Source organism: Elgaria multicarinata, chromosome 17 (genome assembly GCF_023053635.1).
Source record: "Elgaria multicarinata webbii isolate HBS135686 ecotype San Diego chromosome 17, rElgMul1.1.pri, whole genome shotgun sequence".
NCBI classification, from domain to species: Eukaryota; Metazoa; Chordata; class Lepidosauria; order Squamata; family Anguidae; genus Elgaria; species Elgaria multicarinata.
In genome coordinates this window covers 7,753,308-7,781,285 of record NC_086187.1, presented here as the reverse complement: position 1 = coordinate 7,781,285, position 27,978 = coordinate 7,753,308, and the positions used below count along the sequence as shown (strand labels likewise).

The window sequence follows — 27,978 nt, the reverse complement described above, 5'->3', positions numbered from 1 at the left end:
GTACATGCCCAGTGGGATTTTTATATTTAAAAACAACAGTCAACACCACACTGCTGCATACAAAAGCCACTTCTGAAAGTCCCTCCCACACACATTCAAATTCAATATATAGAAAGGGTGGTGGATAAGGCTGCCATCTGAGATGCCCAAATGCTCCTTGGGCATGGAGAATGACTTGTACACCAGATAGGTACATTTTGAACCCAAGCCATTTAAATCACAAAAAAGTGGCAGATTTCACTTTGAAATTAAAACATTTCATAACCAAGCATACCCATCATCAACTTCTAGCACAAATAAGATGTACTAGTAACTAAAGATAATCTTTTGTCAACCTCATAGCATAATCCATAAACCTTGGGCGCATGCCTTTCCCACCACATAATTTCTGCTTGGTGCTCTCTGTATAAATACAAGCATATTAAATGAGATCATTTACTGGAAAGGTACGGCTGTGATGCTCTTCACATTTCTTTAGAAGTCTCATTGAGTTGCATCAGAGCAAATATGCACAGAAACAGAATGTGGGTTGGCTCCAGAATCTTGACTTCCATGAGAGGAAGAGACCTGCTTGAGTAAGACCACTCTACCCAATTTTGGAGGATAAACCCTCCCATCTGTACCACAGCTCACCTCATTCAGCAGGGTCTCCTGACTCTCTGTGTAGTGTTTTGGGAGACTGGAGGAGATGCCATTGGAAGGAGGGAGAAAGAAATTCTGCTTCCTCCAGAACAGCTGATCCAGCATGAATCTGGATCTAACCCAGTAATAAGTATCCAAAATATTTCAGAAGCAAGAGATGAAAGTTAATAGGCAAAATTGGCTTCCTAGACAAGTAAGAGAGTAAATCCATGCTATTTGATTGCCAAATTCATAATATTCATAATTTGAAAGTGAGTAAGAGGTCAGGGAAACTGGAAGGCATAAAACAGGAGCACAAGATCACCCAAGAAGGCTCAATAGATTATCCTGGTGAGATACATGATGATATCTTCTGAATACTAGCGTATCTGATGACTTCCCAGTCCCTGGATCCAGTAGAATTTCCACAATAATAAATACATGACTCATCACGTCATTTACAATACTTAACCTCAGATGTCTTGGTATAAGAACTACTACTAAAACACAGTGTTTGAGAAGATGTCAAGATTCAGTTTAAGGAAGTATGTGTAGGATATAATGTGTTTGTAATCAATTCAGGTTTCCTATAAAATCAGGTGATTTCAAAAAAGAGAACCTTACTGTAATCAAAATCTTTAAAACAAATCAAATTTCAAAATGTGGCTCTGTTTCACACACGTTGCATGATTCTTTGAACCTCAACCACTAACCATTAAAGTAGGACGAAACAGGATGTTTTAATACCTGTCCAAATGTGGTTAATTAAAGTTTAGATCGTAACAGATGAAAGCATCCTACCACAGAGCAAGAAAATGCACAGAGGATGTAATGTCGGGATGTTTGTAGATGAGACGGAACATCTCTGCCTTTTCTTGAATTGGACTGAACAGAGCTTCCAAAAGCACCCAGTAAAATACATGTATACTTATAGAGTGCTTGCTTCAGTTACTATCTGGGGTAGGCGGTATGAACAGCCACTTGCCCAGGGTGAGAAAGAGTCACCTACAAGCAACCACAGAGTTTTCATAAATTGGAAAGGCTGTCAATGTGCCCCGAATGATTAACACAGAAGGCTTTCTTTGGGGGGGGGGGGTGTTTGAGGCTGATATGCATACACACATTGGTTGGCACTAAACACATATAAATTTGATTAAGAACTAAGTTTGCTCAATAAAATTTTAATTATTCTGAAAAGTTATAAGGGAAGGGATTTATTTATTTATTTATTACATTTTTATACCGCCCAATATATACCGCCCAATAGCCGAAGCTCTCACGGTTCATTTGCCATGGTGGGTGAGTGAGGGAATGACTTTCTATTTGCTTCCATCGTTTGATTCCATTCTATAAATCATCCTTTGCATCCACATACAAACTGTAGGACTTCAAATAGTGTAATTATTGTTCTCTCCCCCCCCCTCCATTAACCATATTAATTTGAGAGAGCCAGGACAAGTTGGAGCTCAACATCAGTTTATTCCTGGCTCCACACCTCCACTGCCACTTCCAAACATCCTGTTGTGTCATTTAAGAAGTACTGGCTGAACTGGTTTAACTACTGCACTTAGGTAGACAGCACGGTTTTATTGGGCTAAGTTAAATACCTATACTCAACTTAGTTAAGCCAGCCTCAAGAAAAATAGCTCTCAACAAAAACATGATGTGCACATCTATCTGAAACACACAACATCTCAATATGAATTAAGCTATTAGATGAAAGCAAATTATATCTAGACAGTACATTACTAAAAGAAGGAAAGGAATCTCTTGTGCAAGCACTTGAGTCATTGCTGACTCCTAGAGGGACGCCTGCTTTCGCTGACATTTTCTTAGCAGACTTTGTAGTGGGGTGGTTTGCCATTGCCTTCCCCAGTCGCTGTTAGCTTTCCCCCAGCTAGCTGGGTACTCATTTTACCGACCTCGGAAGGATGGAAGGCTGAGTCAACCTGAGCCGGCTGCCTGAGAACCAGCTTCCACTGGGATCGAACTTAGGCCGTGGGGAGAGCTTCAGCTGCAGTAACTGCCGCTTACCACTCTGTGCCACATGAGGCTAAATTCAAGCATAAAGAGTCACACACTCCCAATATTTCCCAGTGAATTGAGGGGGGAAGTAACTTTGGCCTTTTTGCAATAGTCCTTCACTTAACAAACTTAAGGCTGAGTGATTTCTCTCATCCACCATATTATATAGCTCTCCCTTATTTTCCCTCCCCCAAGAACATAAAAGCAGCCATATTAGATCTGACAAAAGGACTATCTAGTCTAGCATCCTGTTTCCCACAGTGGCAAACCAGCTGCCTGTGGGAAGCTCACAAGCAGGACATAAGGCATTAGCACTCTCTAGCTTGTGTGTCCAGCAACTTGTATTGAAAGGCATATATCTTCCTGTACTGGAGGAAATATCTAGCCATAATGACTAGAAGCTAGAGATGTGAAGGCACCGGGGGGGGGGGGGGGGAGATGGAAAAGTTCGGGAAGGGGGTTCCCAAAAAATTGGGGCGAAATGAAAAAATGGATGATGGTGATGAGAACAATAATGGAATGTTTTATTTAAGCATGATGAATAAAATGTTTAAGACAAGGTGTTGATATACTGACTTCTCCAAATGATTTCTAAAATCTATGTAGAGTATCAGATTATTACAATTTCTGTGCACCAAGGACAAGCAAGTCCTAGGTTACAAAGTGAGACTACAACTCTCAAATGCAAGAGCAAGATACATTTCTGCCTCTAGGGAGCACTGCCATTGAAGGAGAGACTGAAACTAATATAGCTATAGGTCAGAAAATGAGTCTGATTAAATTTCATGCATATTCATTGAATACCCTCCATGAATTTGTCTACCTGCTTCTAAACTGCCCAAGTTAGTAGCCAACATGATCTCTTGTAGTACTGAATTCCATCATTTAACTATCTGCTGTGTGAAGTTGTACTTCCATTGATCTGTTCTGAATCCCCCAACATTCAACTTCATTCGTTGACCCCAGGTTCTAGGGTTATGAGAGAGGGAGAAATATGCCTCCGTATCCATTTTCTCCCCATCATGCATAATTCCATACACCTTTATCTGTCATGTTTTCTGGTTTTGATCCCCCCACCATCTGGCACAGAGGATTCTGGGGTGTGGGAGGCATCATCCAGTGAGCTGTAACTACAGGACTTTCCAGGTCAGAGGATGTGGTTTTACCAGATTCTTCAGACTGAGAGGCTACCTCCATGTAGTCCTCACCACCTATATGCCAGAGGAGCCAGTGGCTGAAGGATCAAGCAATTATCCTTTAAAAGATAGCCAACTCCTCAGAGGGGTTATAGTTTAAAGCAGACCCAGATCAGTCAGCCTTCATAAAGCCTCACAAGACCTCTGCATGTTGCTGAGACAACAGTTCAGCTCCACACAGATCCATCCAAAGTCTTGATAGACCCTGCCTGGTCTGACCTTGCCCTGCCTTTCTACATAGCCAAACCTGCCCCTGCCCAAGGCTTCTACTAAGTGCAACTGCTTCAAATCACCTTCTCAGGCAACCTTGAACCATGCTAGACATGACACTACCATGTTCCCTTCTTTTTTATAAGATAAAAAGATCCAAATGTTGTGATCTTTTCTCACTGGGCTCGTGCTCCAGTACCTTGATTATTTTGGTTGACCTTTACTGCATCTTCACCTATTCTACAGTCTCCTTTTATAAGGTGTGGTGACCAAAAAATTACTCAGTATTCTATAAAAGCTTCCTTGGCACTGTTCATTAGTACTGCTGACTTCGAACTTATCCCTATCTTTCTTGAACTGTAATATACAATCTGACTGAGCTTCTATTATTGTGGCTTTGAGTAACCCTCAAGAATTCTGGAGATTTGACCCTCTTGACATTCCTTTTCAACTTCCTTTTTATAAATCCCCTCATTTTTTAGTAGTTTCTTCTTTTGAAGTCAAATGTGTCTGTGTTGGGAGTTCCTTGGCAATTTCCCACTTCAATAAAAAATAAATTTGATAGCACTGTGGTCATTGCTCCCAATCAGTTCAGCAACCCTTACATCTTGGACTAGGTCCTGGCCACGGTTTCGAATTAAGTCCAGGGTCACCTCTCCTCTGGTCTGTTCCATGAACATGCAAGGGCACAAGTTCTTTAGATTACCTAGAAATTTTACCTCTTTGTCATGACTGGAACTTGTATTTATCCAATCTATGTGAGAGTATTTGAAGTCAACTCTTTCTCCTTTGGATGTCTCCCTGACTCCAATTCTCCATCTCAAGGTGTCTGTGAACAATTGGGTAAGAGAGACCCTTCAAAACCAAGCACTCCAACTTCCCTTCTTGGCTCGGAGGCTTCTAGCATTAGCATAGAAATAGCTATACATTGTGTCCCTTCCCATTTGGGCAATCAAACGATGATGCATCTTGAATCAGATGCGCTTCCCAATTCCTGCTGGCTTTCCTAGGGATCAAATTGTTTTATTTTATTGATTGAATGAATCTCTATACCACCTTTATGAAGCCAACCAAGGTGGTTTACAAAAAACAACAACCATGAAATAAAAATGGCTCTACCATCTTTTTGTTAAGTGGCAGCAATGTGGTTCAATGGGAGCCTATCCCTTTTGAACAGACTCAGCTTGTTGCCAAAGGTTTTCCAGTGCCAAATAAATTGAAATTCTTCCTCCCTACGCCACCATTTCATCCACACATTGAGAACCCTCAGCTTTTCCTGTCTAGTTGGCCCTGCACATGGAACAGGTAGAAGTTCAATAGTGCTGATGCATACCACAAACACTATTCCTATCTACCAATCTATTTAGGCAACACTTAACAACCACAACCCTTGCAATCAGGCAGGCAAATGAGCATGCGGCCTAGAAACCCATCTCAAACTCTGCTGTCTATGTCTCAATAAGCCTATATTCATGAGTTGCTGGGGAACATGGGTAGTACTGTGCTGTTGCAACTGTGTACTGCCTAGCTGGTCGGCCACTGTGTGAACAGAGGGCTGGATTAGATGGACTGTTGGTCTCATCCAGCATGGCTTTTAAGTTCTTATGTCTCTCATGATTGAATTACCTACTGCAAGGAACCCTCTGTCCTCCAGAGGCATATCCTTGACTCAAGAGATTATCGGTTCATACCCAAGGAATGGATCCCTTCCAGTGATGTAGGGTGGGGGGGAATTCAAAATGGAAAGTTCTCCAGTACTTTATTTTTCCATAAAGAAAAAATCCATTTCAGGTCCATTAGTAACAATGAATGGGATGCCAACTCCACATGCAGTATTAGGGAATCTTGGCAGTTTCAAAATTGTAATTAATGTTGTTTTCAGGTGATTGTCCCCAGCAAATGTGGGAGAGAATAGACATTTGTCTGTGAAACGGAACTAATAAGTTGTGACAGCCAAACTGAAGGTGCCCAACAACCTCAGTGGATGATGTGAACTCTGTAGAAATAGATGAGTGGTTGCAAATGTATCACAAACAGGTCTTTGCTAAAACATATTAGTCTATCAACTGTTTTCAATACCGTTGTTTTTACCTTAAATTTTAACAATGTAAGGGAAACGCATGCTATTGTACTGATTTTTACAAATATGTCAATAAAAATCTATATAATATAACATTCAAAACACAAATATTTCTGGTAAAATACAATGTATTGGGATTTTTTTTAACATAGGGTACTTTTAAAGCTTTGTTCTACACTCAATACAAATAACTAAGCATGTTAAATTAGAACATTGCAAAATCCTACAGCATCAGAAATTTTCAGGTGCAAACTGAAACATTTCTGATGCAAGTTATCCTAATTTTCACTGGGAAATTTTCCAATTCAAAATTTCCCAGAAAATTCGCATCACTAGTCCCTTCTAAGGGATCATTTCCTCTCTTCCTTGGAACGATGCCTTCCTTCCCAGAGGACAGAGGAGCTGCCATCCTGGGAGGGACAGAGCTATCATGCCCCTGAAGCCTTCACCCGGCAACTTCTCTGCTTCTTTCAGTTTCTCCAGGTCAGCTACCTCAGACTCAAGGTCTCCTGAGAGTAAAGAGCTAATTGCACAGAGGGCCCACCCACAACATCAGTCCAGCAGGCTCGCTTTCTACTTTCATCGCCCGTTTTTCTACATAAACACCCCAGTTTTGCCCTATTCTAAGAAAATCAGAGGCTATCCTACATTATTTTGCAATGAGTAAATTGTACAAAGGATGCTGCCTTGAGGAAGGAAGGGAAAAGGCATGGTGTGTGGGGTGGAGGGGAGCAGAGAAGCAGCAAAAGATTACGGATCTTCCAATTTCACACCAAACTACCACTGAGCATCAAAAAACCTGCAGCTGCATGGATATATCCAGTGACAAATTACTAATGGAAGCACATTCTAAACAAGTGTTACCTATCTGCAAACGAAAGCACCTTATCATTAAGAAAAGCCTGGGCACTTCTCGTCCACTTATACATGCAGTGACACCAGCGGAGGCTGGAGGCTCTGATATCAGTGGGACGCTGACTCCGGTCCAGGTTTCAGTCAGAACTCTTAAAGGAGTTATCCAAGGTGTGGAAGCGGAAGCACCTTGGATAGCACCTTTAGATTTCTGACTGAAACCTGGAGCAGATTCATGGCCCCACTAACATCAAAGCTACCAGCCTCCTCTGAATGAAATACCAATCGTCTCACCTGTAGTGGCTCGTCCTGAAAAGAAATAATCACAGATGTGCAGTTGAAATTTGGCCATGACAAGTCACCATGACTTCCAGCGACAACTCTACAGGCAGCTATGATGTGTTCACACTTTAACACTAGGCCATAGTTTAGTGCTAAGAGCATGAGAATTGGGGTCGTCTTTTCCCACCTTCTCTGGTGCAGTCACAGAGAAGGTTGGAAGCATTTGCTTACATTTTCAACTAACCGCTGCCTGAATCCAAGACAAACCTGAAGCAAACCAAATTCAAACTCTTATTAGAGAACTTCGATTGTTCCAGTTAACACTAACCAAAGCTTGCCTGGTTAGTTTTAAAAATAGCTGTTAGTTAAAAATGAAAGTGGGTGCTTCCAATTTTTTCCTTGTGTCTGCTCCAGAGGGGGTAACAGAAAATGAGCCCAATACTTGTGCACATAATGCTAAAGAACAGTAAACCAGGCCACTGTGCCTCAGCACCCAATTCTAAATTACAAATGGCATTTTAATTGGGGAGAATAGTATGTATTTTAAATACATACTACTATCCTCCAACAGCTCTAACAATATATCTTTACATCACGTTCATAATGGAGATTATATGCCTATCATCTAGCAGGATATTCTGATAATTCTCTTTGGAAAGATGTATCAACTAAGGAGGTCAAAATCCCTCCCATGATAAATCTATTTATTACTATGTTGGCCAACACCAAGTTGTATTTGAAATACCTACTCAGTCACAAGACTGATGTAGTTTGAGCCTTGTTTTATTTACTTGATATGTTTATTAATCACTTCTCAACTAATGACTGAAGTGACGTCAACTTACCATCACACCTCTTTTTACTGACTTCCTCCTGCATGGAACAAGCACATGAAAATTCACAGCACTTAGAATTCTCAAGTGCCATATACTTCATATGGCACTAATGGCAGGAAGCAAGATTTACATTGATGGTGCTATATAAATAAATAATAATAATAATAATTTCCAGAAAGAAAGGAAGAAAAAAGCATTGCCTGGACGCATTTGTATAAATATATGTTTTTCTCCCGCTGCCTCAATAATTCTAAGTTAGTCCCCTCAAACATTAAAACAAAGAACAGAGAATCCTGAAAGTAAAGTTTCTTATTTTTTTTAAAAAAAACTTCCGTTATTTATAAAATGTACTGACTGCATTTCTGCCACAAGGCAGCCAAACAACACCTAAAACCAAAACAAAACCATTTTAAAAACCAATAAAACAAGCAAAAAGAGCAGTAACTATTTCAATAAGTCAGATTAAAAGAGAGAGGACAATAACAACAGCATATTTTCCAATTATGTTTTCACATTTGTGGACTAGAATTTGTTTTGATATGGCGAGATGACTTGTGAAGGATCAGGCACCTTCCAGACATACACGGGTTGCCAGGAAGATCTTGTACAACCTGAGAAGCCCTCAAAATGCTGTTTGTCAGGAACCAGAGAGCTGTGCTCAACATATATATGATGGAGATTCATCTTGAGAATTCCCACAGCTCGTGACAACCAAAGAAGTCAACTCATAGTCATGCAAACTGCTGCTTCTCAAGAGAAACTCCCTTCTCCTAAATGGCTCTCAGAGGTCAAAACTGTGCCTTGCTGCTCACAACCAGCAGGGAGTTTTTGAATCCATGGAAGTACAATATGAGATTATTATTCTTTTGTTCACTTGCTCTCATACATACTTCTCACTGGTAGCTGCAACTCAAAGACAGGTGCAGCGCCCCCGCCCTGAATGATTTGGGCTGTTTTGCAGTTTAAAACTTTGTTCCTGTCACAACAGCAACTGGAATGGTTGTACTGAATTCTTTGCAGTTAACCAAATTCACCACTTTTATGAAAGCAAATTTTGCCTCTTGTTGGTATAAAGGCTAAGAAGTCTAAAGTTTCGTTAGAAACTGTCAGATGATTTTATAAGTTCAACAAGAATCATTGTTCAGAATATTTCTTCCGCACAATGAAAACGTTTTGTGGTCATGTTCTATTTTGCTGTGTCTCAAAAGCAAATTGCCAAATCAACAACTAATTGATTTGATTTTTTTAAAAAACTGAATTTTACTGAGCAATAGCAAGGAATTAAGAGTGGAAGCAATGAAGGAATTGACTTATAAATGATTGAGGGCAACATCAGAGTCTACAAACAAGAACATCAACCCTGAAAAGATAAACATGTTCACTGCAGCATAGGAAAGAATCTGAGAAGTAATCTGATAGAAATAAAATTGATCCTCATCAGCCTTGGTTGGAATATTATCTGAAGGAAAATGGTGTCAGCATCCTCAGTTATTCTAAAGGTTTAATATACCAAGAGATTCTATTCAATCACATCCTTTGACCTCCCTGCTGGTTTTGATACATCTGACAATTCTCTCTTGTTTGACTCACATTTTGCTCCACATCTTTGGGATTCTCTGCTCATTTAGTTCTCTTCTTGCCTCTCTAATTGCTCTTTCAATGTTACCACAGGGCAGGGATAGGGAACATGTGGCCCTCCATTTGTTGCTCAACTGCAACTCCCATCATCCCTCACCATTGGCTAGTTGATGGTTAGGGCTGATGGGAATTGCAGTCCAACAACATCTGGAGGACCACATGCTCCCAGTGACTGCCACAGGGGAAGCTATTCGTGTGCTATCCCTCTCTCCGCGGGGATTACTCAGGGCTATGTTCTTGTCCCTCTGCTATTATCTTCCTATACGCTGTCCCTGGGTGACCCTGTCACATCTCATGACTTTTAGTACTACCTATATGATGGTACCCAGCACACACACACTCCCACCCCAAGATTTCTCCCTCCATCCAAGTCCTTGGATATTTCATCATTATCAACCTCAATATGTCCAGGATCACATTTTTCATCCCAGGCCTTCCTCTCCTGGTACACTCTCCTTATCCACCACCATCCTGTTTAACAGGCACAAATCCTTGGTTTTCCCTTTGCCCCATCTTTCTTTTACCCCCACCTCCCCTCCATTTTTAGATGATATTGTTTCTCCCTTTACAACACTGCAAAGAATTATTACTCCCTCTCTCCGACAGGTCAGCAAAATCTCAGATCTACAAGTTGGACATCTCTCATTTTGTTTACTGCAATTTTCTCTTCCCTTGTTTTCTGTCTTCTCGGTCCCCTCACCTCTATCCAATACTCTGATGCTAAAATGACTGTCTGTCATCACTCTGACCATGTGCCACAGTCCTCCTTAAATCCCTACCACTGGATCCTTGCTTACTCACAGATCTAGTATAAGCTTCTCATCTTTCCCTTTACAACTCTTAATGGTCATGCCCTCCACTTATTTCTCCACTCTTATACCTTCTCACATCCTTGCCTGTGACCTTCACCTGTCAGCTCCATTTGAAGCTTTTCTGCTTCCTTAAATAATTCCAGCCTCTCTCTCTTTTACTATCATATATTGCTTACTTCCCTAACCCAAATAACTTGCTTTAACTAACCCTCTGTAACTGAAATAATTGCATAGTCTTCATTTGTTTATCTCTGTCTCCATTTCCTTCCCCTTTCTCTGTTGTCTCCCTTGTCCTTCTGTCCAGACTGTAAGCCCTTCTGTCGTTCCATTCTTTGTAAAACACCATGATGCTATATTAACTACTACTACTTATTGAAATTCAAGCTGCATGTGGAATAGTAAAACTATTTGCTGTTTTCATTGTAGTGTGCTACAATGTGCTAAAATATATACTATATTTAACAATGTGTTAAAATATATACTGTACTAAAATAAAGTGACCAAAGGCTTTGACAACGGTGCTTAGAGGACTGTATGAACAATTCACTGATAAAACAGATTACTGACAGTGGCTTTGGCTGCAGCTTCAGAAACAGAACATGCATGTTCCCGTCCGTAAAGTTGTTTCCTGCCTTCTCCTTCCTCTATAACAACCAATAGTACAAACATCACTGCAATGACTTTTAAAGCAATAGGGCAAACAGGAAGCAATCCTGGAAATTTTTTTTGCAGAGGAGGCCACCCTGGCTTTAGAGGGGGATTAGACACATTCATGGAGGATCAGGCTGTTAATGGCTATTTGTCATGATGGCTATATATTACCTCCAGTGTCAGCAGCACGCTGCCCCTCTATACAAGTTGCTGGGGAACACAAGCAGGAGGGGTGAACAGAATGCTGGTCTTGGTTTTATTTTCATTTATTGTTACATTTATACCCCACCTTTTCCCTCTTGCAAGGAACCCCAGGCAGCTTACATGGCCCTCCTCCTAGATAGGCCTTTGGTCTGATTCAGCATGGCTTTTCTTATGTTCACAAGTTTAATCTAAAAAACTTTGGGGAAATAATTTATAACAATCATTTTTTGTTTTCTATGTGGAGGCGGGGAGATTTGTTTATTTATTTTCTGTATTACATGATATGAAAACACAGAGACAGCTTCATCATGTATCGTAATGCCATTAAATGGGGGTTCACCATCATATTATCCACATTACTGTGATTTTTCCTTTAAGGAAAATCTAAAAAGTTCCAACCAGTTCAGTACAGAAAGACAACTAAAAAAAACTTGGTAAAGGTTTAAAGAATTATAAACAACATGGAGAGTGGATGAAGAGACGTGTTTTTCAAAACACTACATTGTCACCAGGTTCCAGAGAGAGACATGCAATGTACTGTTCATACAAGATTGCTCATCCACTTCCACAAGTCCATTAGCTTAGGTAGCTTTAAAAAAGGATTAGGCAAATTCATGGCAGATGGGTTTATCCATGACTGTTAGTCATTATTGCTATATATAGAAACCTCCATGTACTGAAGCAGTATATCTCTGAATACCAGGTACTCTCTGAATATATAGCAGGCAGTGTCCATCACCTTCATGCCCTGAAGCACCCATCGTTGGCCATTGTGGAGGACAGAAAGCTGGTCTAAATGAGCCTTGATTAGCCCCAAACGGCAATTTTATTGTGAACATTACATAAAAGATGGCAAAGTAACTTAATTTGATTTTTCAGTATTTTTTAACCTTTTTGAGAGATATCATTTAAACACGATAAGCTGCTCATGTAACCAAACACTGAGTAACATTTAAATGAAATTAAGATATAACTTTTAATTAATTTGGGGCAAAAAGTGTATATAAGAACAGGTGTATAAGGAGGCCAGAACAAACCTGATATTTTACTGTACTGCAAAGGTCAGGATTAAGAAAAGGGCACAGCACTTGCAAAAACAGGGCAAGATCAAACTGACAATTGACAAGTACCGTATTTCTTCAATTCTAAAACACACTTTTTCCCCCATATAAACATCTCAAAAAACGGGGTGCGTCTTAGAATCGCGAGTGCGTTTATTATTTCTTAGAATCAAAGCTTTTTTTCTGTTGGTGGTACTGAAATTAGTGCGCGTCTTACAACTGATGGTGTCTTAGAATCGAAGGAATATGGTATTAGGCTTGATTTTGCGAAATGCACTGAACTTTTTAATTATCAAGAAGAGATTTGGGACTTTACATTTCAGGATGCTCAATCCTGAAGTACAACTAGGAATGAACGTCTCTTTCATCAATGCACTTTGTACATGTCTCTCAACTTGCTACTAAGTAATGCAGGCCTATTCTCAACAAGGTGCTGAACCTGTGTCTGGGTTGTAACATTTTGGTTGACAGGTGGATCTTACAGGACAGAATACTCCTCCATATGAACGAACTGTCCACACGTACGCAACTATCATGGCAAAGGCAAACCTTCCTATCATGTGAGCCCCCACCTGACATCTGAAATGGTGCAACCCAGGAACAGGCTTAGTTCCTCAGTGCTAAGCAGCATTTAATAATACAGCACGGCATGAACATGGAATTATTATTAGCATCTAATTCCATCTATACATAAGGACAAGCTAAGTTTCACCTACATATAAAAGTTCCACATTTAGGAAGCATCCTAATTCTTATTAATAAGCATCAAAAGTGATTGAAAGAAATCTAAGTTCTTTATTAACCCCATCACTCTGCATCATTGCAGTTTAGATTTACATAACTAAAAGGACTTAAACTTACCTAAATATTCTTAAGGACAGCAACCCTTTTATCACCTATTACCTTTTATGCAGGTATGCTTTTGATTTTTCTGATCCCCCAAGTCTATAATCTCGTTATCGGACAACATATACTGAGAGCGGAAGCTCGGCTTTAAGCCCCAGCTCTTTCTAAGAGGCCACTGACACGTTTCCCACAGAATAAAATATAACTTTTATCACATCGTCCTCCTGCAGCAAATTCACTGTGAAAGAAAGCTGACACTAAAAGGCCTCGAGGTCTGGAGCATCTTCCTGGGCTGTGTGTTCTTCCTCCCCCACCCAGGAATGACTGAGCAGGGTCAGTGCCCTGGTGACTATTTAAGAGCATTACACACAGCTAGGATTCAGCCCACATCGCGAGCGATTCCCCGCCCCAAAGGCCGATGCATTCTCTGTAAATAACCCCTAGTACGAGCAGAGCAGTGCCCCAATTAAAAATGGCGAGCATCTCGCGTGGCTGGCTGCGTGCAAGATACAATGGAAGGGGGCTGGAGGCTTTAAAAGCAAAACAAAACAAGCCGAGCGGCTGCCGGAGTCAACAGCAGGGGCGGGGAGCCGAGCAGCATTCCTGAGCAACCTACCCCCAAGAAAAGACACCCTCCTCCCCAGCACCAATGCAAACGCCCTGCAAAGAAGCCCCTCCAAGTCTTGGATGCCTGCAACGAGGCGTTGGGGACCCCCGAAACATCCGCCACCTCCGTCTCTGCAGAAAGATGCTTTGCGCACAAGGCTCTCTGCAATTCCCAACTTTCACAAAAGAGAAGCCAGCCCTGTCTTTTTTCGTCTTCAGGGGGCAACCACCCCCCCCGCCCCGCTTTTTTCAATGGGGACACACACCCCTCTTCCTTATTTACAAAGCCTCCGGAACACCGCCCCGCCCTCGCCAGCCGCGCATACCCCGAGAGTGCCAAACCCTGACACAGGCGCATACTCTCCTGGCCTGGAAAACATGCATCGCCACCACCCCACCCCACCCCACCCCCTCGCCCAGCTACCAAAAACTTTTAAAACTTTGGCCTCTCGATATATAAGGGAGCCAAATAAAAGTGGTTCTTCAAGGAGGGGGGGGGATAACAAAACTCAGTTTCTCCCCAACGTCTTTCCAAATGACTTGGCAAGATGGTCATGGGATGCACAGTACTGACTTCTGAGGCCCTTCCAAAATCACATATGGCATGGAGGTTTTTGGGGAGGGGGGCAAGAAATGAGCCTCCAATCCATGGCCCTAAAGGAACAGAGAAGGTGCACATTTTCTTGCTTCATCTGGGCCCAATCAGGGTCATCAGCTGAAGATGGAGACACAGAACCTCATGAGATACTTGCCCCTGATGATGAGGAGGAGGAAAATACAGTTTGTTTTGCAAGAGAATAGAGGATTCAAGGAAAGGGTTTATTTGCAGGGAAGAAGGGGGAAGGGATGATGCTAAAGAGATTGCTGAGAATAGAGAGAGCACAAAACTGGAAACAATTGAAGATTAGGAGTATCAAGAAATTAGTATTCAAGATATAGGGGAATTGTAAAACAGGGACATGACTAGAAGTACAGAGAGTATAATGAAAATTGGGAAAGCTACATCGTATGGAGTTTATTTATCCCATTTCTCATAATAAAGCCTCCTGAACATCCAATTGAGCAAAAATGCATTTTAAAGGAAATGGGGGCAGTGGGGTTGTTGTTGTTGTTTTAACACAGGTAAGAAAGAGGTTAGAATGGTGATAAAGTTTGGGCATGGGGATTTAAAGGGTTTGACCTGGGTGGAGAGCCCTATACCATGAAGTAACTTAATGATGAGGTAACTGCAGGGTTGAACTGCAAAAGTAGCTGAAGTGCCTCCCAAGTTGAGATGAGGGAAGTTAAAGACTATGTTTACAATGGTTTGGGTGGGTGGGAAACTCCAAAGGCTACAGGAGGGAAAACAACAATGACAAAAAATGATGTAGGGCTTGCAAAGTTAGGTGATGGTCTTGGAGGAAGGGAATGATTGGAGGGTAAAAGACTGCAAAGTTAGAGGCCTGGGCCCAGATTATGTGAACGGGGTGGGGGAAATCTGGATAAATCAAAGGTTGTGACACACAACATACCAAAAAGCTGGAGAAAGAGACACAAGGGAAAGAAAGTGGGAGAAGACCAACAAGGTGCAGGGGCTGTGCAGAGTTGGGGTGTGTGTGTGCAGCAGGATGGGATGGAAAACATCAGGATGAGCAAGGAGACGAGGAGAAGAGTTGGACAAACAAAGGTTGGCTGCCAGGGGAGGAGAGAGGGGGGGCTGGAAGAGCAAATGTGTCTGCAAAACAAAACGTGGGGTGGGGAAGGAGTGCTACAGAACTGGGGGCCCAAAATGCCAAGGTTGGGGAAAACGTGGTATGGGGTTAGGAAAGCAAAGTGGAAATTGGGGAGGTGGGGGCTGAGGAGTTGTGCAGGGGGTGCGGGGTACGCAATGGAAAAAGGGGGGAGGGCGAAGCCAGGATGCAGCTGGGGGAGGGGGAGGCGGTGAACCGCAGAAGCGCCCATCTCAACCCCCCCCACTTGCACCCCCAATTCCCCCACCCCCTCCCCGGAGGCGCCTGGCTACCTTCCATCTCCATGTCCTCGGGCTCGCTCAGCTGCTGCTCCCCGGGCTTCTGCTGCTGCGGCGGCGGCTGCTGGTGGTGGTGGTTCATGTCGGGCGGCGGCTGCGGGAGCTCGGGCTCGTCCACCTGGGCCTTGGCGGGGGGAAGAGGCGGCGGCGGCGGCGGCTGCGGGCCTGCGTTGACCACCGGCGGCGGCGGCGGCGACGGCGGCGGCGAGCGCTGGAGGAGGAGGAGAGGCTGGCGGCCGCGCCGGGGAGGCCCAGGAGGCGGGGTGGCGGCCTGGTCGGGCGGGGGCTGAGCTTCGGGCTGCTGGGCTCCGGCGGCGGCGGCGGCGGGCAGGGAGCGGGCGGCCGCCGGGGGAGGCAGCGAGACGCGCACGTATTTACTGGCTATTCGCCCAATGGCGGCGGGGATGCAGGGAGGAGGAGGAGGCCGACGACGGGAGAGGAGGAGAAAGGAGGAGGAGGAGGAGGAGGAGGGGACGGGGCCGAGATGGCCTCAGAGCTGCGGCTGCTAGAGGCCAAGTCCAGGGGCTCCGGCGCAGCGCCGGGCCGGAGGAGAAGGCGGCGGCGGCGGCGGCGGCGGGAGCCGTCGAGGCCTCGCTACGGCGGCGGCTGCCCCTGGCCTGGGCCGGCTCCAGTGAGGCGGGAGGCCGGGCAGCGCGGCCGCCGCGGCGGGCGGGCAGGCTCCTGGGCGGGCGGGCGAGAGCTCCTGCGGCCTGCTTCTCCTGCTCTCAAAATGGCGGCCGCGAAGTGTCACATCCGCATGGACGGGGGCAGCCCGAGTCGCAGGAGCGAGAGCGGCGGCGGCGAAGGCGAAGGCGGCGCGTGGAGGAGGCGGAGGAGCAGGGGGGCTCCCGCGGAGGTCTCGGGCCTAGCTGCGCTCCCAGCCTCGCCAGCCTCCGCTCGGCCTGCAACGGCCGGCCAGGAGGAGAAGGAGGAGGAGGAGAGACTGAGAGGGAGGGCAGGAGAGGGAGGGAGGCAGGGAGGGAGGAAAGAAGGAAGCGAGCCAGCAGCGCCGCGGCCGCCCCGGGAACAGCAGCCGCCGCCGCCGCCGCCGCCGCCACGCAAGGGAGGAGCCACCGGGGCTCAGGGCAGGCCGCCGTGCGCGCCCCCGAGGCTGGGGGTGGGATGTGTGGGGCTGGGGGGGGGTGCGCGCGGGGCCTGTAAGGGAGGGTTACTTGGGGGTGGGGGAGTGAAAGGGGAGGGGCTAGCTGAGGGGGGAGGGGTATCTAGAGGTGGGGTGGGGGTGAGAAGCTGGGGGGGGGGGGGAGAGATGTAGGAAGGAATGGTTAGGGGGTGGGGGGAGATCGAGGGCTGGCTGGCTGATTGGGGGAATGTGGGAGGGAGGGAGAGAGGGATGGGTGAAACGAATTGGAAATGAGGGGATGGTAGGGGGTGTACAGGGAATGAGGGCTGGCTGGGGGGTATGTGGGGGGAGGGGTAAAGAGGTGAAAATGGGGGAACAGGAAGGACTGGTAGGGGGCTTACAGGGAATGAGGGGTATGTGGGGGAGGGGGTAAAGAGATGGAAATGAGGGGGGAGGAGGGAATGCTAGGGGTGGATTGGGATGAGGGGGTCGATGGCTGTCTGAGGGGGTTGTGGAATGGGGAGGGATAACAAGAGGTGAAAATGGGGGAATAGGAGGAAAAGGCAGGGGGTGTACAGGGAATGAGAAAAGGTACTCATCTCTAGGGTGACCATATGAAAAGGAGGACAGGGCTCCTGTATCTAACTGTATTGAAAAGGAAATTTCATCAGGGGTCACTGATGAAATTTCCTTTGGTCAAGAGGGCACTTTAACTGTTGTGTTGAAGAGGGAATTTCATCACGTGCGGCATGAATAAAAACGACACTTGTTAAAGATATAGGAGCCCTGCCCTCCTTTTCATATGGTCACCCTACTCATCTCAGAACCTGCCCCATGGACCTGGATTGGCAGCCATCTTGGCTGAGAACCTGAAATGGCAGTGAGCTCTGTACACCATCCGAGGTGGAGGGTCACCGCACCTTGTTTTCCAAATCTTCTGCTGCCTTTCCCATTGATTATCATGGGGAAATCAGCAAATACCTATGACTTTTTAATTTGTATTTGCAGGTAGAGTAGTCCTTCTGAGGGGATGAAGACAGCCAGTGCCAGGTACAGGATTTTGAGGGCCTTTGGGCAAGACACCCTCCGTGGACACACTCCTTCAACGAGTCTACTTTCACACCACCATTGTCACTCCCCAGCCTTTTTCTCATCACTGCTCCCACTTGCTTACTTGGCAGGCAGAGCACCGTTGAGCAAGCAGGCCGTGGCATCTCCTTTTCCTCCTCCTCGCCACCACCGTTGTCTGGGCCGGAGTGAGAAGCAGGTGAACAAGCAGGTCGCAATGGCGAAGAGGAGGAGCAGTTCCAAGGGCCTCTTGTCCGTGAGGCGCTGCTGATGTGTGGGCCCTTAGCAGGAGCTTGACCGACTGTTGACAACAGCCCTGAAGGCAGTAACATTTCAAACAAATCTCTGCAGAGGTTATGGATAATAGACTTTTTCTTTAGCTTAGTGTTTTAGAATAACGTATTGTTTTCTGTTCCATTTCCAATAAAGCTGATTAAGACGGAGATGTGAGCAGAGGCATCAAAGGGAGCAGGTGTCCTCCCTTACTACCTCACTCCTTGGTCCTACCTGCCTGATGGAGGTTGTGGCCTCTATTATAAGCTGCTATCCCACACCTCCTTAGCAAAAAGGGGGCAGCCATGCAGAAAATGCTGGAGGAGATATGGGGGGCAGAGCTTGATTCAGGATGGGGGAACTTGGGGGAACTCCACATGCCTGATGCTCAAGAGGCTAACGAATCAACAGAGAGCCATTCATGAAGTGGCCAGGGAGTTAGGGGTCAGCCATCCTTGCAGTGGGACAGCACCTAGCAGTTAATCATGTTTCTCAAGCTGCTGCTACTGCTAAAGCAGACAGCTTGCAAAGAGCAAAGAAACAGCTTCTATGTTCTTTCTACATCCCTCCCCCAGATGTGGTGATTGGGGGTAAAAAAGGAGAGCCCTGGTAGGAAGCTAGAGCTATCAATCACAAAGCTAAGCACGTATATCCTCCTATGCTTCCACCTCCTCTCTGGCCTTTTGCATTTATAGAGAGAGATGCTTAGGGGAGAGACAAAGATGTGTGAAAATAGGCCAAAAATAAAAAAAACGAAATATCCTTGAGACACTTCCCAAACCTCAGAACCAGCCTGCTTTGCCTTGGAATTGAAGCACCTCAAATTCTAAGTCCAAGGAGATTTGCCTCAGATTTATACTTCAATTGAGGCAAATGCACAACTCTAGTAATGCTGCTTAGGAGAGGACAATTGTGATTAGAGTTGTTAACTTGATTTCAGAAACGCTGGGACAGGGCAAACAGGGAATATGGTAGGTTAGAGTAAAATCAGGCGTGAATCCAGGGTGGAACCTGGCAGAATCTTATCTATCTTGTTTTCAGACCCTAATACTGGTTAACTATTTACAGGATTTATGCCCCAGTTTTTGACAAATGTGTTCAAGGTAGCTAGCAAACAAAGAAAACAAAAACATAATAAGCATATAGAATAAAAACTACAAAAGACAAAATAACAAATAAGCAGCGAAATAAAAACAGTAGCTTTAAAACCAATTTCAAAAGCTTAAAAAAAAAAACAACCCACATGAACAACACGGATTTTGGCACCAAACAGATAGGCGTGAAGTTGCCAGAAAACTTTGCTAAGGAGAATGTTCCAGACTCTTGGGCAGCTGTTAGTGAGGGGCACACTGATCACCTTTGACAGGTAGATTCATATGGGGAAAAGTGGTCCTATAGACACACCTGCCAGAACACAACGTGTCTGGTTGGCCTCTTAGTGCTGATTGTTTTACTAGTACAGCAATACCAAGGAAAGAACAGAACTGCTAACAAAGGCATAATGAGATTAAAAACATAAGCATTCACATCAGGAAAACCGTCTCAACAAAGACAATTTCCGTATGGGTGCAAACATCTCAAGAGATTTTGTGGGAACACTAGAAAGCCACACAAAACTAGTCCTTTTTCCACTGAAGGGAATGCCTATTATTTATTAAATGTATTTCAGAATTGCCCCTGCACTCAATGAGTGCTCAGGGTGATTTGCAGTAGAATCATAAGAATAAATGCAACAATTCCAAACAAAACTATTGCAGTATATTGCAATAAAACAGGAACTGTTTAAAATCAAAGAGCATTATTAGTTAAAAAAAGCTTGGCAGAACTTTTTCACCAGCCATTCAGAGGCCAATAGCAATAGATTTGACCTAACTTCCATGGGAAGTGAGTTCCACAACCAGGGTGCTGCTACGCTCTAGGAGGTGATACATAACAGGGCCTCAGAAGATGAATGCAGGCTCATACTGGAGGAGACAGACACCAATACCCTGGCCGCAAGCTGTTTAGGGCTTCAGATAAGAATCAGCACTTCAAACTGCACTCAGAGGCAAATAGGAAGCCAATGACAAGATGGGTATTATATGGTCTATAAAATTCCAGACAAAAGTCTGGCCATCACAGTTTGCACTCGCTGTAGCTTCTGAAGACTTTTCAAGGATCAGCAACACATACAGTGCATTGCCGTAATTAAGCACAATGTGATTCAGGGCGCAATTCTATGCATGTTTAGACAGAAAGTCCTACAACTCCCAGCATTCCACAGCCAGCTGGGAAATACTGGGAATTGTAGGACTTTTTTCTGTCTAAACACACATAGGATTGTGTCCTCAGCCATGGACCATTGTAGCCAGATCCATCTTCCCCAGAAACCTGGGCAAAAGCACTCATCTCATTTCCAGAGAGTATTTTTTGGCCTTCTTATCTCAAGTGATTTCTCCTTGGTTCTGCATTTCCCCCTCCTCTCCCTTTACAGTATTTAAGCAGTTCTGTAACACACAGTTATAAATACGTTGGGCAATATCCAGTTGGACACAACTGGTAACATAAATTATGTTGTGCTAGGATAAGGGAGCATCAGTGCAACACCTAGAGCATTATCTGGTGGAATGTAATTTTGAGGAAAACTCATCATGCCAGCAAGCACTATTGCAGTAGAGGGCCTTTCCGCTAGTGCAACATAATTTACATTAGTGTGAGCATCCATTATTATTTATATTAGTAAATGGATTATCTCCTGGGTGTTTCCTCAGAATCTGGATATGAAAGCAAAGGTTTCCAAATGAAAACTTTAGGTCATTTCTCCCAAAATCCAATCCTTGCTATAGAATAAGTTTACACAGCAAAGCAGCCCAGATCACTCCATCTTCATGGTGCTCCAAATAGTTCCTGAAAATACCTGGTATTCAGAATAGAAATGTTAGACTGTAAGCCTCTAGGCAGGGTATTGCTGTTTTATCTGTATATTCTGTACAGCACCAAGTACATTGTTGGTGCTATATAAATAAATTAATAATAATAATAATAATAATAATAATAATAATAATAATAATACATTCTCCTCCCCACCCTTACCAAGATTGGAGCCTTGCAAACAGCCAAGTCTGAAATCAAATTCCTAATACTGAACATTCATTGAGTATCCAATTTCAGAATGGGGTTTTCAGACTGTCAAATTTAATTTCACACCCAAAATTTATATTTTTGCAACCAGTTCAATTTATATCCATGTCTTTTGTTCAAGAAATCTAAAATCAATCTATAATCATCCAAGCAAATCCATATTTTCAAACTGCTTTCTTGCTATTTCTTTTCTCCAGGATATTCAAAACACATACTTATACCTGGCAAATATTTTCAACCACTTAACGCTTTGTTTTGTAAATTCTTCATAAGTTTTGGTTGTCTTCTGTTCCCTCAGAACTGCCAACACAGTAAGTTCTGGAAGTTTTATGGTTAGAACCTCTTCTCAAATAAATAGCACTCAGTTCTTGTAATATCAGAATAAGTAAACCCCCTCTTATAATATGTCAGTCACAGTTTGATCCATTCTCATGCAAAATTGACTATATGGGGAGATTTAAAAATTGGAAGGAAAGCTTTTCTGTGGAGGGCATGGAGGGATAGGATGATTTTTACTTTGGATCAATTCATAGGCTCAGGCGATGAGTTCAAATTGCTTTCTTGCTGTTTTTTCTCCAGGATATTCAAAACACACACCGCATAAAATGAGAACTATGTTGTTTTGCTAATCTGAAAATGGGGGTTGCAAGCTTTAATCAGTAGATTAATCATTCCAATCCTAACAATGCTTCTTTGGAAATAAGTTTCTCTGAATTCAGTGGTAGTTAGTTTCATGTAAGACCATGTAGGATTGCAGCTGCATGTAGGATTGCTTGGTATGGTAGTGGGGCATTTTAAGTAGTGAGGGTACATTGGTTGTGCTACAAAAGGGGCAAAAAAGGGAAACTGGCTATAGTGAGGCTTTGGCAATATGCAAATATATTTATATTGAATTGATTAAAAGGCTACTGTTAAATTATTTCATTGGATGATAGCCCTAGTGAAACCAAAATTGCCAGTTGCCCCAGCTAATGTCACTGTGAATTTTTGATCTGGAAGATTTCGCCTTCATGAGCAGTTTGCTCATTGCAAATTTGTAAGGCTTTATATTAGGAAGGCCCATTGATTAAAGAGCTTTTTGTTGATGAATCATTTTCTTTTTAAGTAATTAATTAAATTGAAATACATTTACGCATTGCATATTACAGCAGTGACACACTAGCACCAGAGCTGAGATGAAATTTTATAAAAGTCGTCATTTTCTTAACTTCTTACACTATTTATTTTATTTATTTATTACACTTACATCCCACCTTTTTTCCTCCAAGGAACTCAAGGCAGTGTACATAATCTTCCTCTTCATTTTATCCTCACAACAACCCTGTGAGGTAGGTTGGGCTGAGAGTTTGCGACTGGCTCAAAGTCATCCAGTGGGTTTCCATGGCTGAGTGGGGGATCTCCCAATGCCCAGTCCAACACTTTAGCCACTATGCCACACTACGCCACAATGGCATATATCTACACCACAAACATTAACAGCCATTGCTTGTCTTCCAAGAATCCTGTATTTCTGTGTGGTACCTTTAGCAATCTCCAACATTTAGCATCCTCACAATTCCTGGGATTCTTCAGGGGCAGCGAGGACAATTAAATTGCTCTGAAACTAAGACAGGTTTGTAGCATAGAGGTATCGGTTCAGTTCTTTTTTTTTAATGTGGTCACAGACCCATTAGAACAAACAGTGAATCGTAATAATTAAAACATACAAACATAACCATTAATCCATTATCCAACAAGCTGAGGAATAGTTCTTAAAACATACACATGCTTAAAATATATGGACATAATTAAATCACAATGTGATACAAAAAACAACAACATGGAATACAAGTTACAATTAGAATGAAGAAATCGTCTTATGAAACCTTTGAACCAGAAAAGAAGAACTTAGCCACTAACTGTTGTTGGCTTGTTTATACCACCCAAGAAATGTTCCAAATGCTGTTCTGATGTCCTTCCAGGGCATTTCCTCATAATAGGGCAAATTAGTCTATTATTTATTTATTACAACATTTATATCCTGTCCTACATCACAAAGATCTCAGGGTGGTGTTCCTTCCCTTGAAGGCTACATTTTTTAAAAAAGTAATGACCTAAAGTTTCAACTACTTCATCTCCACAGGGACGTAAGCAGTCCTAATATGGGACACCCTGGTAGTGCCCTTCCAATATTGCAGAAGGGAAGCAGTTAAACCTAGCCTGATTGAAGACATGGTGAAATTACCCAGATATCTGGGGGATTCAAAAGTTAAACCAAAGTGAATTGGACAGCAAGGTCTGCAAGCATTTGCTATAGAATATTGAAAATCAATATCCTTGATCCATTCTTCTAAAATAGATTTTAAAACAGAATGATCTCATCTGTGGCGTTGATTCGTAGAAAGGTCTAATAAATGCAGTTTAATAGTAAAGCCTTTAAACCATGGGCTGACTGGTAAAAACATGTTTTTAAAAGATCAAGATACTAACTTAAAGATGGGTCAACCTATAGACAATATCAGTGGACCAAGCCCTGCATTCTGTAGGTGCAAGGCCAAAGACCTGCAGATGACACACATCTTGGCATTCCAGGAAGTGAATACAAGAAGTCTGGAAGCACATTCTCAACAGTTGAATTAAATCCCTGAATCCATACAACAATTGGGACAAAATAATAGTCTTGAATGCTTGTAAGGTAGGGTGACCATATTTGGGAAACCAAAAAAGAGGACACCTAGTGTGTGTGTGTGGGGAAGCAGCTTTCTGAGTCCTGCAGAAAGTACGTTATTCCCCCGCCACCTTAAAGAACCCGATTGGAGTGGAGGAGGGGAAAGGATTTCATTCTGCACCACCACCATCCACTCCAATTGGGGCCTTTTCTATAATGTCCACGAATGACCCACTTTCCCCTTTAAGAGCTCAATTGGAGCTCGGGGTGGGGGAATGATGTGCCTCAAGAAAGCATGTCATTCCCTCCTGCCATGCTAATGGCAGCCTTAAAGGGGAAGGTGTGTCATTCCAGGGCATTATTGAAAATTATAGAAAATCCCCCCTGACACCGTGGAAAGAACAAAAACCAGGACAAATCCGGGGAAATCCTGACAGTTGGTCACCCTATGTAAGGCAGCAGGAATGAATTGTGCCCCCTTAGCATAGACAAATCAAAGAACTACCTGAACAGAGCAGCCCAGACTGCAGACCAGTCTATGGGTGGCCAGCACAGAGGTATCTTTCACCATGCATGTCAGAGATTCTTTCTCCGGGTGTTTTTTTTAAAAGACTTACTTGGGAGCAACCTCTTAATGTCACAATCATCTGCAGAGAGGGCTGTGTGGATTAGCTTCCCGAACATGAGTATGTATCGCCTTGTCCTCCAGGAACAAATTTCCCTGTGAGGTTTAAAAACGAGGAAAAAAAAATACAGGGCATATCATGTGTTAATACGTGTACTAAAATGAAGTTGAACTTCACAAGTTCCTTCCAATATAAATTACAGTGAATCCTGCTATCTGATTATTATTTATGTAGCGCCTTTGATGTTCCATGGTGCTTTGCAGAACGCTGAAGAAAAACAAAACAGGTCCCGTCCTCTAGGAGCTTACAATGTGCATTTCAATATTTAATCATTTCATCAGGGTTGCAACAGGAGTTAAGGCACACCAAGCTTTTTAACTCATTTATTTATTTATTTATTACATTTCTATACCGCCCAACAGCCAAAGCTCTCTGGGCGGTTCACAAAAATTAAAATCATAATAAAACAACCAACACACAAATACAAAATACAGTATAAAAAGCACAACCAGGATAAGTAGGAACACAGGAATCACATCATTCATTAGTCCATTTTGCAGGATTGTCTGTATTCACTGCCAATAAGTTTCCCGGGTTTCAGACACACATCTTTCGAAGACTTACTTGGAGATGCCAGGGGTTGAATCTGGGACCATATGCAGGCAAAGTGTTGTGTATTCCAGAACTACAGCCCTTCTAAATTTGGGCTGTAGCCCTCAAGTTATGTTTTATTTATTTATTTATTACATTTCTATACTGCCCCATAGCCGAAGCCCTCTGGGCGGTTTACAAAGATGTGTTCCTGCTGTAATAATGTCTGTAGAGGAAACTTGCACAGGAAAGATTTGCCAGTCAGATGCAGACAGGGAGCACATGGAAACTCCTGCCTGTCCACTTCAGACAGTACAGCAGCACCACAACAAGGGGAAATGCAAGTGTGGCATTCCTGCTCTTACCCTAGTGAGAATTCCTCTTCTTTACAGCCTTTCTCACCTCAGCAGGAACCACCTCCTCTCTCTCTCTCTCTCTCTCTCTCTCTCTCTCTCACACACACACACACACACACACGGTTTCGCTGCCACCAGGACCTTTAAGGCCCAACCCTTACTCAGTCCTCTCCCTGTGAGGACACACAGACTTTACGCTTTAACTTATATTCTCCCTGTATTACCTGCCTCTTAAGCAGCCACAAGCAAGAGGCATAGGATTTTATAAACAAAGAAAGCTTTATTAATTACAACAATAATTTGTTGAATAATAATAAACAAGTAATTCTTAGATGACTGTATCAATATACGTTCTTTCATCCACAATACTCCAGGATCACTCTTTCAGACAATTCTTGCACAGTCACCACTAGGGTGACCATATTTTGGAAACCAAAAAGGAGGACAACATGGTCGGCCCCCAAGGGGGCGTGTCCAGCACCAAGGGGGCATGCCCACCCAAACATAGCCTTGGTCACATGTCTGATTTTACAGCACACGTTTAAGACAAATCTGTTCTATATAACATTAGGGTGACCATATTTGGGAAACCAAAAAAGAGGACACCTAGTGTGTGTGTGGGGAAGCAGCTTTCTGAGTCCTGCAGAAAGTACGTTATTCCCCCGCCACCTTAAAGAACCCGATTGGAGTGGAGGAGGGGAAAGTATTTCATTCTGCACCACCACCATCCACTCCAATTGGGGCCTTTTCTATAATGTCCACGAATGACCCACTTTCCCCTTTAAGACCTCAATTGGAGCTCGGGGTGGGGGAATGATGTGCCTCAAGAAAGCATGTCATTCCCTCCTGCCATGCTAATGGCAGCCTTAAAGAGGAAGGTGTGTCATTCCAGGACATTATTGAAAATTATAGAAAATCCCCCCTAACACCATGGAAAGAACAAAAACCAGGACAAATCCTGGGAAATCCTGACAGTTGGTCACCCTAGTCACCACAGACCCCTCTCTCTCTCAATCCTAAAACCCTAACTCTGATCTAAACTCACTCCCATCTTGTCTCATCCCTGTCTGATCTAAACCCTCTCACGCAAAACCCCTATCTCATCCCTGTCTGCCTCACACAGGCACAGCACCGGGTTTATATAACACGCGCACGCACACACACACTTCCCGCCCTCCTTCACACTCTCTCAGCCAATCAGCTCACACCTGCAAATCCACCATTCTCACCCTAGAGATACTTACCAAACCACAGATCTCCAACAAGAACACACAGTTATAAATTCAGTATGGACAGACATGTAGTGTCATAGTAATATGTGGAAAACTCTTTTGTTACATCGGTGTCCTGCATTTCCTTCAAGGAACTCAAGTTTGGGGTTTCTTCCCAGCCCCGACCCGCTTGGCTTCACACATGAGATTCTATCCGCCCCTTCCAGTCATTCTGGACTTACTCGGTATTTGCTCTCCAGTATTTAAAAGCAGAATCTTTATATTTGATACATATTTGAGAAACCCGTAAAAGAACTCGGGGCTGGGTCCACCAATGGCTCCTGGGGTCAGATGTGGGGTTGAGGCGCCCTGCTCCTGCTCATGAATGCATCATGTACAATGCCAGGAGACCACTTGTCAGAACTCCTGCATGCACGAGCCACATGCGCAGGGCCAGCCCAAGCGCAATCTAGTCCTATTTTGGACAGCTGCAGCTTCCAACCCATTTTTAAAGGCAACAACATTGTACAATGCATTGCAACAGGAGGTTACCAGATCCCAGTCTGTGGGCTGATGTGGAGCTGCTAATATCAAGGGGAAGGGGAAGTGAGGCAGAAGCAAGGGCATTGGGTGGGGGAGAGGAAACTAAGGAGATTATTCCTCTGTCCCCACAGCCAGTAATGGGGTAATTAGTGGGCCCAATTTGCATAAGTTAATCGCCTGGGATCTGTTCTGACTCACCACGGGTGACCAAGGAAGTAGCTGTTTACAACCCTGTCCTACTGAATTCTGTTATTTGAATTGGGGACTTACCAGTTCACTTAATCACAACACTACCCTAGCTTAAGTGTCTATCAGCAGCCTAAATCCTACAACTGGTTGGGGTATGCTGGGAGTTGTAGGACTTTTTCTTTCTAAACATAAGAACATAAGAAGAGCCCTGATGCTGGATCAGACCAAGGGTCCATCTAGTCCAGCACTCTGTTCACACAGTGGCCAACCAGGGACCCACAAGCAGGACACAGTGCAACAGCACACTCCCACCCATGTTCCACAGCAACTGATGCACACAAGCTT

At 43.7% G+C, this 27,978-nt stretch overlaps 1 protein-coding gene across 1 annotated transcript in view; it reads right to left on the bottom strand.

Moving 5' to 3' along the window:
• USP7 (ubiquitin specific peptidase 7) overlaps positions 1 to 16,512 on the bottom strand; it is an 86,181-nt gene extending 69,669 nt beyond the window's left edge. The window contains exon 1 of the mRNA XM_063143539.1: positions 15,923 to 16,512. Within this exon, the coding sequence (XP_062999609.1) occupies positions 15,923 to 16,010 (88 nt within the window). The 5' untranslated portion in view covers positions 16,011 to 16,512. The remainder of the gene's footprint in view (positions 1 to 15,922) is intronic.
• Between the last annotated feature and the right edge of the window lie 11,466 nt (positions 16,513 to 27,978).